The sequence below is a fragment of the Dendrobates tinctorius genome, unplaced genomic scaffold (genome assembly GCF_039654945.1).
Source record: "Dendrobates tinctorius isolate UK_male_01 unplaced genomic scaffold, ASM3965494v1 ptg000104l, whole genome shotgun sequence".
Classification (NCBI taxonomy): domain Eukaryota; kingdom Metazoa; phylum Chordata; class Amphibia; order Anura; family Dendrobatidae; genus Dendrobates; species Dendrobates tinctorius.
In genome coordinates, this window is record NW_027361772.1 from 14772355 (window position 1) to 14787164 (window position 14810).

Consider the following 14810-nt stretch of genomic DNA (forward strand, 5'->3'; position numbering starts at 1 on the left):
GGATCTTTTGGAGGACAGGATTCGAAGAAACGATCCCGTGGAAGAGAGATGAACTCTATCTTGTATCCTGACGATACAACCTCCCTGACCCAAGCGTCCTCTACCGAGGCCAGCCAGACGTCCTTGAAGAACAGGAGTCGACCTCCCAATTGGGAGGGACCCTCGGGAGTCCGAGGATAATCATGTTGATGTGGGCCGACACGATCCGGATCTGGATGGTCTGCCCCGCGAAGAGTGGGAGCGTCAGGAGGGAGTGGGTCTGAAGGAAACTTTCTTCCTATCTTGGCGTGCCTGCGGTCTTTGCTGGTTGGAGGAGGTCTCCGCCGTATTGAAACGGCGGTAAGCCCGAAAGGGTCGAAACTGACGCCTCAGTGGGGGTCTGCGAGGTTTGGCCTGAGGCAGGAGAGAACTCGTGCCTCCGGTGGCGTCCTTAATAATTTGGTCCAATTGGGATCCAAAGAGGTGCCCTCCCTGAAAAGGCAGATTAGTAAGAGACTTTTTAGAAGACAGGTCCGCCTGCCAGGCCTTGAGCCAAATTGTACGTCGGATTGCCACAACGTTACTTGACGCCTGGACTGCGCAGGATGCGGCATCCAAAGAAGCAGAAAGCAGATAATCCCCCGCATGGGAAATCTGATTGGCAAGATCGGCCAATCGATCTGGTTGTGCTTTCTCTAGGATGCCCTGACGAAGATCCTCTGCCCAAGTGGCTATGGCTTTTGCTGCCCAAGATGAAGCAAAAATTGGGCATACCGCCGTCGAAGCCGCTTCGAAGGCAGACTTCGCTAGGGATTCTATGATCCTATCATTAGAATCCCTAAGAGACGCCACGCCTGAAAGCGGGAGAACCGTGTTATTAGAAAGCCTGGACACGGCCGGATCGACCGAGGGAGAAGCAGACCAGTTGTCCGTGAGCTCTTTAGCAAACGGGTACAGAACGCCGAGACGCTTCCCTCGTTGAAAGCGTCTGGTCAGATCCCCTCTTTCCCTGGTAAAAATCTTTCCAAACTCGGAATGTAAAGGGAATACCCTGGAGGGTGTTTCCTCCCGTCTGAACGAAACCTCCTGATCTGAGGATTTCGCAGGGGGGTCAGCAATGTCGAAGGTCTGGTGGATCGCTGCAATGAGGTTCTGCACAGTAACCCTCATGTTCGCATCCTGATCCGAATCCAGCTCTAAGATCCCCTCAGATGATCCGTCCGAGAGCGCTTCACCTGACTCGGGAGAGGAGGCCCGGGAGGGATGCTGCCGAGAAGGACTATGTGGTGACATGGGGCGAGGAGAGGAATCCGGCTGGGGATCCTGCCTGGGTCTTTTGCGACTAACGCTGGCCGACTCAGATGGAATCTCTCGGGACCTGCTGGACCCTGTAGAGGTGTCCAGGGGCAACTTATCCAGGACGGCTACTAGGGTCTGAGACACCCTGGTGAGGTCTGCCACTGACTGTGATAGAGACGAGGCCCAGCCAGGCATGGGGGGGTTCACTCTCGCCTGGGGCCCTAGATGGCTCCTGGGCGGCGTCAGGCTGAATAGGGTTGCTACAATCCAGGCAGAGGGAAGTGGACTGACCTGAGGGAAGTTTGCGATTGCAAGAAGAGCACGCAAAGTACTTAACTAAGGTGCAAGAGGAGGCAGGAGGACGAGAGCGGTCAGACTTAGAATTAGACATACTGACGGACAGTCACTGAGGCAGTGCCGGAAGGTTGGGGGACAGGAGGCAGAGGAGGGTGTCAGTCTGCAGTCGCAGAGCTACTCACGGTCCGGTGTCCTGTCGCAGCTTCCAGCAAATGAAGTGCACGGCTTGTCTGGGCTTGCAGGGGGCACGGCAGATAAGACAGCGTCCGGCTGACAGGCTGTGAAAATGGCGGCAGCCTGAGAACAGAGCAGGAAGCGCGCACTTCCCTGCAGAGACCGAGGAAGAAGATGGGCGGGGCTAACCGCCGATGTTAAAAATGGCGCCGTCCTATCCAGACTGGGGTGGGTGGAGACAGCGCCGCCTCAGGGAGACTTAGAGTGAGGGGAGAAGGCGGTGGGCAGGCTTAAAGCGGGCGGGCTTTCCTCCCGCCCGAGAAAGAAGGCGGGGGCGTAGCCGCGACGCAGGACAAGGCCCAAGATGAAGCCGGGGCCTGGATTAGATGAGGCGGCCGCCTGTCAGCACGGGGCGGCGCGGAGGCCCCGCAGCACTGCCGCGGTGACCGCTCCTGAGGCTCGCTGGGGCCGGAAGGGAGAAACCCCCCCCCCCCCCCCCCTAGAAATGCACTGGGGGCAAGTTGCGGCAGAACAGGCCGAGAAGCCGGGGCCTGAATTAAAGGCGGCGGCCGCCGGGAAGCGCGGGCAGCGCGGAGGCGTCGCAGTACCGCCACAGTGACCTCTGGGGCTGCCGAGGAGAATGGGACCCGGGCCTCATACTTACCCTCCGTCACTATAATAAAGGTACCTTCATCCAGCGTGTGTTGTCACGAAGAGTATCCGCGCCTCATCCAACCGACAGGCTCTGGTAGGCGAGTGGGTGGGAGGCGGGGGACGAGGACCATCTGGATCGCCTGACACACATCCGTGTACGGTCTCCTGGTCCTGCTGTAGAGACCTATGAGGATACGGGGTGGCAGTACACGCCGTACTCATAGTCTCTTTGTGGGAGTACAGTTGTGACTGTTCACACTGTATCCCTCCGGGAACCTGAAAAGGAACGACGCACAACGAGGTAGATATGGGTCTAATGAAAGACCCGTGTCCACCTCCTACTGACACTAAGCTAAACTGAGGAATTCCCTGCCGGTCGGTGGGGTGTACACTGCGGAGGAGGAGCTAACCTTTTTTTGTGCATAGTGTCAGCCTCCTAGTGGCAGCAGCATACACCCATGGTCTCTGTCTCCCCCAATAAGGCGAACGAGAAAGAAAAATTCAACCGTTCATCAAAACTGACTGTGCATGAGGCAATTCCTTTACACCCTGAAATTGTTAGAGATGTTGCCCAATTGGTTACGGCTTTGCCACCAACCCAAAGTTAGTGTACAGAGGTTGTTCTCTAGCCTTAAAATAATTAAATCAGATTTGAGGTCATCTTTGAAGGAGGATCTGATGGAGGCGATATTATTTCTCAGAACAAATTCATAGACTGCAGAAATGTTATTCAGTACGTTTTTGTTGAAAACTGTTTTTTCCCCACTTACTGCAGAGTATATAATAAATTGTAAACATGCAAAAGTGTTTTTTTTTTGTTCTAAAATGGTATTCCAATAAATCTATTTTATGTTCTATCTAAATGGATTGATTATTGTATCATAATAATGATTAAAAGCCTGATGTTACCATTTTACTACAGTAAATTTATCACTTAAACATGAGCCATGTATGAGGGAGTCGGAGTCATGGGAATTGAGTAGTCGGAGGTTTGGCTTAACGACTCCACAGCCCTGAATACAACATGTTTTAAAATGACTAAAAACATGGAAGCCAAAATCTCAAAGTGGTGAGCCAGACATGTGACACCACCGCTGACCAATATGTTGCATTGTATTTTCAATAGAAATTGCATTCTTTGATAGTTCTTTGTGCGCTTGTTTTCTCTATATGCGTTCCAATGTTTTCTTGGTGCTGAACTTTTCATGTACAGCGGTCCTAATATTTTCCTATGCCATTTACTACTTACGAATTCAAATTATTTTCGTAGGCAGTTGAGTTGTTGGGATTATTTTTGCTTTGTCTATTTATATGTAGGACTTTTGGACCCCAATTCTCAGGATCGGTGGTGGTCTTACCGGCACGACCCCCACTGATCATACATTTATCCATTCTGTGGACACGTGATAACATTGTGTACGGGACAACCCTTTAAGAAATTATAGTGATAAGCGAGTCTACTCGGATAAGGTGTTATGAGAGCATGCTCGTGTGTTAGAGTGTCTTCGGCGTGCTCAAAAGATATGTTCAAGTCCCCGTGGATGATGTTTGACAGCCGCAACACATGCGGGGATTGTCTAACAAACAGCCAATCCATGCATGTGTTGTGGCTGTTGAACAGCAGCCGCGTGGAATCAAACACATTTTTTGAGCACGCCGAAGACACTCTAACACACGAGCATGCTCTGATAACACCTTATCCGAGCACACTCACTCATCACTAATAAACCACAATCAGATCAAGCAGACATTACAGCTCCTCACCTCACCACTGCATGAGAACTGCTCACTTGGGTGCAGGGTTCTGACACAAAGGGCCATTGTTTCTTATCCAGCTTATTGTCAATGGCATCCTGCAAAAGAGCCGCTTATAAAACATCAGGAAGCAATAAAAACATTTCTGAAATTGTTTTTAGAAACAACAAATGAAAAAAAAAGAAACATGATAGTAGTGACCACCCCCAAATATAATAAATATTAATAAATATTGGCAATAGATAGGGGAAAAAAATCCAAAAAACAAAATTGACTGACAGCTTCCTGAACAGCAAATTTACCTCCATGATGTCTTTCAGCGCTGGCGTCCAGCGGGAGAGCTGATAGGTGGACTCTGGACGGATCTTTCGGTCAGGTTTGTGGGGTGTGGAGCACGGTTGCTGCAGGAGATGATGGAGCACATGGTCATATTTTAGAGGCGTATGTGGTTTTAGGAGCACAGTGACCAAAGAAAAGAATATTGGATTAAGAATTGTATTTAGAACATAAAAGAAAAAGTCTGAATGATATTTATTTGGGAATTTAAAAAAAAAATAAAAAAAATTACGTAAGTGTTGGCACTTAGAACAATGATGCTTTTGTGCCACGAAAACCTCCGATCTGTCTTGGGGGCGCATTTCTCAACAAGAGGCAGGGAACTGACTAATGCTTTACAAAACATTCAAAGAATATGTATTAGTCTGCAACCTGAACAGCTCTGTAGACTTGTGTCTCCACGGTTACAGACTACAAAACACCTGTTGTAGTTGGAGCCTGTAGTGATCCCCTTTTTTTTCGTTAGTTCTTACTGACTTACCAGACTCATGTAAAGAAGTATGACTGCCCCTTTTTCATGTAATGTACTCCAAATTTCAGCATTTCTTTCAGTTTAATTTTGATTCACCTACTTTTTTTTATTCTATTAGTCGCTGTACAAGAGACTAAGCACCCCATGCTGCACATGCTTGTTTTAGGACCCTCACATGAAGAAAAAAAACATATGCTGTTCCTCGTATATATAAATAACAAAAAAACAAAACAAGACAAGGAGAAAAGGTGCTGAAATAAGACAGGTTATAGAAACAAAGGTTATTGTGCAAGGAGCCAAAGCAGAACTCTCACACTATGACAGCATACCCCAGATATCACGCGGGTTCCCAGGCGTTGCAGGTTGCGGATGATGTTGCTGTCGCTCTGTATGTTGGCATGCTGGATTAGTTTGGTTAGATTTTCCTCAGTTATTCCTATATGTGAGATAATTAGAGAAAAAAAAGCCAGTCATTTAGTTTAAGTCATTCACGGGTCAGAACATTTCCCAGCAAGTAAATAGCAAAGACGGGGGGGAAAAACTCCCTGGTTTGTAAAGAATGATCCTCCTAGCCTGTAGTTCAGGCTGTGGCCACTGGAGATGTTTTCCAAAAAAAGAGCGCCCTTAGAAGAATATATGCCAACAATGGAAAAAATAGCGATTTTTGTGTACTCACCGTAAATTCCTTTTCTCCGAGCCAATCATTGGGGGACACAGAGACCGTGGGTGTTATGCTGTTGGCCACTAGGACGACACTAAGTAAACCAGGAAAAAAGTTAGCTCCTCCCTGCAGTATACACCCTCTCGCTGGCTGAGATTTCTCCAGTTCGGTGAAAAAGCAGGAGCATAAACAGTCAACAATAACCATAACTATGTCAACGCCTAAGAATGCTACTGTGAGCCAAAAGGCTAAACAGGGTGGGTGCTGTGTCCCTCAATGATTGGCTCGGAGAAAAGGATTTTACGGTGAGTACACAAAAATCCCTATTTCTCCTATGCCTCATTGGGGACACAGACCGTGGGACGTCCTAAAGCAGTCCCTGGGTGGGGAGCATACATCTGCTAATACCCCATGTACCACTGAGTCAACACTGTGGTATTGCCGATTGCAAGCTGCGTCTGCTGAGAGCTGCATCCGCAGAAGCCTGAGTATGAATTAGGCAATGTTTGTAAAGGTATGCAAGCTGGACGAAGTCGCAGCCTTGCGGAGAGGCCTGAGAATGAATGTGGTAATTTTTTGTAAAAAGTATGTAGACTGGACGAAGTCGCGGCCTTGCAGACCTGTTCTGCCGAGGCCTGGTGCCGAATGGCCGAAGAGGCGCCCACTGACCGGGTAGAGTGCGCCCTAATCCCCGCTGGGACAGGTGCATTCCTGACACGGTAGGATTGCTGAATCGCCAAGCGAATCCACCTGGCTAGCGTTGCTTTTGACACGGCTAGACTCTTCCTATGCCCCTCTGGAAGCATGAACTGGGCATCTGACTTGTGGAAGAGAGCCGTCTGCGAGATGTACCGTCTCAGCGCCCTAACCACATCCAGGGTGTGGAGGGCCTTTTCAATGCGATGGACTGGTGCCGGAACAAAAGGAAGGCAAAACAATTTCCTTGTTGAGATGGAAAGAGGAGAGGACTTTGGGCAGGAAGGTCAGGGACGTCCTGAGAACCACCTTTTCCTGATGAAAATTCAGGAACGGAGAACGGCAGGACAGGGCTGCCAACTCTGAAACTCGTCTGATTGCCGTAATTGCCACTAGAAAGACCACCTTCCAAGAGAGGACTGTCAGTGGCACGTCCTGCAGCAGTTCGAAAAGGAACCTCCTGCAGCAGTTAGAAAAGGAACCTCCTGTAAGGCCCCGAGAACCAGATTAAGGCCTCCTTCTATAAGGAGACGCCACATGGGCAACTCCCTGAATGAAAGTCTTGACTTGAGGTTTGGTGGCAAGCCTGCGTTGGAATAGCACTGACAAGGCTGAAATTTGGCCCTTGAGCAAGCTAAGTTCAAGGCCTGATTTTAATCCAGATTGAAGGAATTCCAATATGGCCGGAATGGAAAACACCAGAGGTGATCGACCACGAACCTTGCACCACGAAAAAGAAGGTTGTCCAGGTACGGTGATAGATGCGCATGGACACAGGCTTCCTAGCACTAATCATGGTGGAAATCACGTCGTGAGAGAACCCAGCCTGAGCTAAAAACCAGGTTTCAACAGCCACGCTGTCAAAGACAGGGCCCCGGAGTTCTGGTGGTAAATCGGGCCCTGCGAGAGTAGATCCCTACGATCTGAAAGTCGCCAGGGAACGTCGGCGACTAGTTGTATTAGTTCTGCATACCATGCTCGGCACGGCCAATCTGGCGCGACTAGGATCACTGGTACTCCCTCCGCTCTGATCTTCTTAATGACCCTCGGAAGCTAGGGAAGAGGGAGGAAAATGTACAGGAGCCGGAACCAGTGCCATGGCAGAACTAGAGCGTCCGCTCCTATGGCGTATGGATCGCGCGATCGAGAAATGAACCAAGGAACCTTGTTGTTTAGTGTTGAGGCCATGAGAACCACATCCGGAATCCCCCAACAATGACAAATCTGCTGAAAGATTTCCGGATGAAGAGACCACTACCCTGAGGAATTTCCTTGGTGACTGAGAAAATCTGCCGCCCAATTTTCCAAGCCCGGGATGTGGCTTGCCGAGATGGGCGAATGCTTGGTCTCGGCCCAATGGAAGATGTAACTCACTTCGTGCATGGCCATCCTGCCCCGGGTACCTCCCTGGCGGTTGATATACGCTACAGCCGTGGCATCGTCGGATTGAGACCTTATGGGGTGACCTGCAAAGAGATGGTGGCAACTCCGTAGAGCTAATCTGATTGTTCGTATCTCCAAATGTTAATGGTGAGACGTGACTCTCGGGTTGTGCGTCGGTGGTTACTACCAACCATCTTACTGGGGGTAAAGACCTCTCCCTTGATTCAGGGAGGACCTCAGTGTCTACCACCTGAGAGCTTGCCTGACCCGCAGGGACGAAGGTATCCGACGGTCCAGGGTGAACGGGTTCTTGTCCCAAGCTAACAGCAACACATGTTGTAAGGGACGGAGCTGGAACTGTGCAAATGGAACTGTTTCCATCGCTGCCACCATCCTTCCAAGAACTCTCATGCTGAAACGAATGGAGAGAGAGAAAGTGGTCGAGAAAGAGTCCGCGCTGCCTGTTGTAAGGCTTGGGTCTCTCCTGGAGGGAGAGTGTTCAACCCGCGGGAGGTGTGAGCCGGTCCTGGGAAAGACTTTTGGAAGTTAATCTTCCACCCTAGGCGAGAAAGTATATTTACTGTTACCCACAGATCCCTCGCAGGCTGGAGGGGACGGACTCTTGATGAGCAGGTCGTCCAGATACGGTAACACTACGACTTCCCGAGTGAAGAATGGCCATGACAGCCGCCATGACCAGGGTAAAGACGCTGGGAGCGGTGGCGAGTCCGAAGGACAAGGTCACGAACTGGAAGTGTTCCTCGTGAGTTGCAAAACGCAGGAACTACTGGTGGGACGGGCAGGTCGGAATGTGACGGTAAGCGGCCTTGCTGTCGATGGATGCTAGGAACTCTCTTTTTTCCATGGAAGCGACAACTGATCGGAGAGTTTCCATTCGGAATCGCCGTACCTTGACAAACTGATTTAACAATTCGAGATCCAGAATGGGTCGCATCATCCCGTCCTCTTTTGGGACCACAAAAAAGGTCTGAATAAAATCTCATGAACCTTTCGTGAAGGGGAACCGGAATGATGACTCCGTCCCTTAGCAGAGCCTGAACAGCCCGAAGGAAGGCTCTTGTCTCTCTCTTGGGGGAAGAGGAAAGGAAAAAAATCGAGTTGGAGGGGGAGAAAATTCAATATTGTATCCGAAGAACACCAGCTTCCTGACCCATTTGTTGTCATTGGGTAGATCTATGAGATCTGGCTCCCCTAGATTCAGAAGCCCTAGGCCTGCGTTTCCAAGAACGGTTAGGTCTGTATGAGATCTGGGAGCCTCTGTCTATGCGCAGGGACTGACCTGATCCGGAAGAGAAGGTAGAGGAGGACCAACCTGATTTGTTGCGAGAAGATCGAAAATGCGTCAGCTGTTGGTTGCGAAACGGACGAACAGCCCTTCTGTTGAGAAAGGAATTTACTTCCCCCCCCCCCCCCGGTAGTATCAGAAATGAGCTGGTCCAGTCTCTCTCCAAAAAGACGACCCGTTGGAAAAGGGGAGAGAAGTCAACGATCTTTTAGATGTGGCTTCCGCCCACCAGCCGCGGAGCCCTCGGGGCTCTTCTAATGGAGATCGCATTAGCGGCAATTTGAGCAGCACAATTGGCGGCATCAAAAGAAGCGTCTACTACAAAGTCCGCTGCGTGAATCATCTGCCTGGCGACAGTGGCTGCCTCCGGAGGAAGCTTGGTGCCCTGGAAGGAAGTAATCAGGACTTCTGCCCAAGCGGCCATTGCCTTAGTGACCCAAACTGCCGCAAAAGATGGAAAAAAATGCCGCTCCTGGAGCTTCAAAAAATTGAACGGGCAAGGTAGTCAATTTGACGATCGGAGGGGTTTCTGACTGAGGAACCCTCAGAAACAGATAGGAGCGTTGTTGAAGCAAGACGCGGTACAGGAGGGTCCACCGGAGGGAACTGTAATCAATCCTTCAATAAGTCTGGATCAAAAGGGTATTTAGGCAGAGTAAACTTTTGCCCAGTGAACCATTTATGTGGCCGATCCCTATGTTACTGGACGGTTGGTAAATAACCCGCGCCAATGCTTGGTTTCCCTAAATGAGATAGGGAGTGCTGGAGCGGGAATATTTTCCTCATCCAACTTCAGAATCCTGTTGACTGATTCTATAAGAGAATCAAGTGACTCGATCAGTTGGGGGATTCTGAGGGGCTGACACGTCAGATACGAATTCAGAGTCATGCTCGGTGAACCTCAGGAGAGGGCGAGCGAGAGACAGGAAACGCTGATGCGCGAATGTGACTAGGGGACGCTCCATGGGTCCGCTTTTCCAGAGACCTGACTATCCCTTAGACGAGTATGGCTCCTGACTTGAATAGTCCTCCCGGAGGGCGAATATAGCCTGGGTCAGAGACTCCACCGACCGAGACAGGGGCGCAGCCCACTCAGGGGTACCAAACGCAAGAGGCCAGTCAGCAGCGGCTGCGAGGGGTGTTGGAGCGCAGGTCGTGGCGCAGTTCGGGTCGCGGTCCGTGCATAACGGATTAGTTTGTGCACTGGGTAAGGCATACTTGCAAGTGGTACACACGGTAGAAAAACGCAGTGTGCTTCTTAGCAGCCCGTTTAGCCTCCTGTGAGTGAGGCATAGCGCTCCAGAAAGGGTTAACAGCACAGTCTGACTGCAGCTGCAGGGAATGTGCCAGGAAGGGGTTAAGCTTTAATCTGAGGGCAGATGCAGCTTACCCACGGTCCTGTGTTATGTCCCCCGGGAGGAAAACGGTGGCCCTGTGGCATCACCCGGTATTCGGCTGCTCCTGAAAGGGTTAACTGCAGCAGAGGCAACAGACATGGCCCGAGATTAGAATTGCGTGTCTCGTTAGGAATGAGTGGCACCAAGAGGAGGGGGCGGTGACGTTAGCGGGCGGCGCTATTCAAATTGCGGCCTAGTAGGCCGGAAAAGCTGGGGACTAAATGTTTGGCCTACCCGAGGTAGGCGCTATCGAGGGCGGCGCTATTTAAATTGCGGCCTAGCAGGCCGAAAAAGCCGGGGGATAAATTTCTGGCCTCCCCACGGTAAGCGCCGGGCTGGGGGGGCCCCGCAACCGGGCGCCAGTGTACCGCCACTGACGCCAAGTCAGCGCTTCTCCCGGGGACAGGGACCCGACCCCATACCTCCACTCCTGTGCTCAGTCAGCCGGGGTTTTCCAGACTCATCCTCCAGGCGATGTAGCAGAGCTGGAGGAGGTTTTACAGGGGGGTATTGCTCAATCGATCCACCCTCTGGGCAGAGGGACAGAGAGCTCTGGGGCTGATTCAGGGCATCCGAAAAAGCGCTGTTCAGGTCTGCTCCATGCACTCCTGTGCTACGTCCTGTTGCGCTTGCCCTCGTATCCGTGGAGTACCGTCGTAAGGGAACCATCGTCAGAGGAATCAGCCCCATTCGTCGCAGGAAAGTGTACGGGGAGGTATACTCCACGTGCTTGCCTGTTGTTGGTTCGGGGGAGAGCGGGCCGTAGAAAGGAACCGTCGCCCCCTTCACTCCGTTAATTAAAAAATACAAATTTACAGAAAATTCAAAAATAAAATAAAAACGGTGGGGTCTGAAACCAGACCCAAGTGCTTTTTACAGACACTAAGTAAGAACTGGAGAATCTCAGCCAGCGAGAGGGTGTATACTGCAGGGGACGAGCTAACTTTTTTTCTGGTTTACTTAGTGTCCTCCTAGTGGCAGCAGCATAACACCCACTGTCTCTGTGTCTCTATGAGGCGTAGGAGAAAACATTAGGATATGGAAGAGCAGAATTACTCCACACCAGTGATCATGGGGCCAAACATGGGTATCGAAAGATCAAATGATTTAATAATGCTGACGTAAGGCAACTGATCATATTGGAGAAGAAATCTCACAACAAAAAAAAAAAAGCACAAGAATTAAGAGCGGCTCTCAGACTGACTGTACGTGCCAATACCCTGCAATACATTTCCAGCAGTAAATTGGGAACTACGCCTAAAAGGGATATTGCAGACTGTATGTAAAATTTCGGTACATAAAATGCTCATTAAAAGGGATTTTCAGGGAAAAAAAAGGACAAAAAACACTAACAGTAAATGTCATTTTACATAAAATCAAAAATACTTTTAAAAAAGAAAAGCAATACTTGTTTTGTCTAGGGAAGTACCGTAACTTCTGTACTACATTAAAAAATATAACACTGACAGAATCCTGCCCTAAAATGTGAATAGGAAAGGGGCCTGTGAGCATATTCAGTGGGAAACTCCAGGGATGCTTAGGTAAGAAAAGGCTCCTGACACTGCTGTCCACCCTGTATCTGATCCAATACTGGAGATACCATGGGTGCTGAGGTCAGAAGAGGCTGCTCACACTGCTGTCCATCCTGTTTATCTGATCTAATAGTGGAGATACCAGGGGTACTGAGGTAAGAAAAGGCTGCTTACACTGCTGTCCTCACTGTCTATCTGATCTAATACTGGCGATACCAGGGGTGCTGAGGTAAGAAGAGGCTGCTGACACTGCTGTCCACCCTGTCTGTCTATCTGAGCTAATACTGGAGATACCAGGGGTGCCGAGGTAAGAAGAGGCTGCTCACACTGCTGTCCACCCTGTCTATCTGAGCTAATACTGGAGATACCAGGGGTGCCGAGGTAAGAAGAGGCTGCTCACACTGCTGTCCTCCCTGTTTATCTGATCCAATACTGGAGATACCAGGGGTGCTGAGGTAAGAAGAGGCTGCTCACACTGCTGTCCTCCCTGTCTATCTGATCTAATACTGGAGATACCAGGGGTGCTGAGGTAAGAAGAGGCTGCTGACCATCCTGTTTATCTGATCTAATAGTGGAGATACCAGGGGTGCTGACACTGCTGTCCTCCCTGTGTACCTGATCTAATACTGGAGATACCAGGGGTGCTGAGGTAAGAGGAGGCTGCTCTCACTGCTGTCCATCCTGTCTATCTGATCTAATACTGGAGATATCAGGAGTGCTGAGGTAAGAGGCTGCTCAAATTGTCACAATCTCAGGAGAAAGCTTGTTAGAACGTGGTATAGATTATTTCCAGGTCACCGCAGCAAAGCTTTTACAGCACATGCTCACAGACTCTAGTCCTATTAACAATGTAAGACAGGTCAGAGTATGACTCTCTGTTTCATTTTACAGTGATTACATCACTAGAAAAAATGTAAAATGTTAAATAAAGGTTTTTAGGAATTCATTTGTGAAAGATATTTCCTTTATTCATTTTTTCCCCCCATTCAGGAGAACCCCTTAAACCAAATTCACGCTATTATTCCCCTCTTCCAGACCATGTACATTTTTTTGTGTTTTCTTCACTCATGAGGTTTTAAAACTTTCTGGTTAAAATAGTTTTTGAATCTTTTTTTTCTTCACAATATGTGGGACCTAGTATTTGTTATTTTCACTTTTTTTTATAGCCAATATGGGGAGAAAACAAAAGTGACCACATAGGACTGCTGAAACCCATTTTAAAATTTGCTCCCATTTCCGTAACAGTATATATATTTTTTTATTATTGAATACTTTTTCTCCCCTGACAGGCGAGGGGCTGGTCACAAGAGATTTTGGCCTTTTTTTTTTTTTTTTTTTTTTAAATTCTATAATTTTTTTTAATTCTACACATTTTTCCCCTAAAAAGCCATAAAAGATCATTCAGAGGACATTTTACATATATTTTTTGATACATCCGATTTCCTCTGTAACTGGGGCTGTTATGTTATTGCTAGTTAGGCCGGGGTCACAAATGCGTGTGCAATGCGAGAAACTCACGCAAGTCTCTCGCATTAATACCAGTCACTCGGACTGGAGTGTGCGGCTGCATAGAAATACATGTATTGATGCGAGAGACTCGCACGAGTGTCTCGCACTGCACACGCAAGTGTGACCCCAGACTTACGATGCAAATTTGGCCTCTTGGCTACACAGGAGAGCTGATCTGAGTCTGTTTGGACCCGAGCACCACCAGCTCACTCCTGACACCTGGCGATCATTTGAGGAAGCGCCGTCAATGCTTCCTATACTGCAGACAATGATCAGGGAAGCAGAGATGAACTCATCTATGCCTGCTCTATGGGAAGTCTGGCTGTGTGCCGGTGTGTTAGGCAATTTCCCGCATATGTTGCAGCTGTCGAACAGCCACGAGACATGCAGCCGCAGGGACTCCAACATATTATTCGAGCACGTGGAAGACACTCGACTAGCACACGAGCATGGAAACACCTTATCCGAACAGGTTCGCTCGTCACTAGTGCAAACCCACCATTATAATTACGAGGAAGCAGCTTCAGGAAATACACGTTTAGTTTTAGTAGTGTCAGCCAGCTTTGCTTCTAGTATAGACCATCATAATTACATATATTGTTCGATACAGTGACAATAGCAGACCTCCGTGTTGGAACATACCGTTCTTCAGGTAAATGTATAGTACAATAATACGGATTTTATCATAAGGTTTGACAGCCGGATCCAGTAGCACTGGAACGATAATCTTCATGGGGTCCTTTAGCTTCTCACCCTCGGCATCAGAGCCCATGGCCAAGTCCTAGAAGAAGATGGACGACAGAATTTATGTGTTACTAGGAAACTGCACACTCAGACCCAACTCTAATCTAGATGAAGGCAAAGAGAGACTCTCCCTTGCCCCCTGGGGGTTTTGTCTCTTGGGGTTGGGTGATGCATTCTTGACTGCAACTGGCATGTAGACATCTTCCGCCTCATAAATGGGATACCATTATAAATACTCTTACCAGAATGCGCCTTAATATACGTAATCTACGCCCCCAATACATGGCTCAGCTGCTACTTCCTTGTATGGACCCCGTTCACATTTCCGCCTAACGGCCGAGACTGGTCAGCTGTACCTGTTCCACAGCGCACAGTTTGTCTATACCGCCTTTGAAATGCTTCATGCAGTCCTCTGCCAGGTGAAGGTGTGTGGAGTACTGCGAGAAGAAGAAATACTACATAAGACATTGGCCTATGTAAAAGATAAATCTGTTTTACCCAATGGACCATATATTAAAATAAAGAAGACATCATGAAGATCAGAGACTGCTACAGCCATTTCTTCCTGAATCCAGGGGAACACAGGAACTTTTCTTCATGTTCTCACCCTCTTTAC

At 49.0% G+C, this 14810-nt stretch overlaps 1 protein-coding gene across 1 annotated transcript in view; it reads right to left on the reverse strand.

Annotated features, from left to right (window-relative positions):
- Positions 1-14810, reverse strand: part of STXBP2 (syntaxin binding protein 2) — a 68713-nt gene that overhangs the window by 15784 nt on the left and 38119 nt on the right. The window contains exons 13-17 of the mRNA XM_073588795.1: positions 14551-14631; positions 14093-14231; positions 5296-5402; positions 4461-4559; positions 4168-4256 (exon numbers count right to left, since the gene is read on the reverse strand). Coding sequence (XP_073444896.1) covers positions 4168-4256; positions 4461-4559; positions 5296-5402; positions 14093-14231; positions 14551-14631 — 515 coding nt within the window. The remainder of the gene's footprint in view (positions 1-4167; positions 4257-4460; positions 4560-5295; positions 5403-14092; positions 14232-14550; positions 14632-14810) is intronic.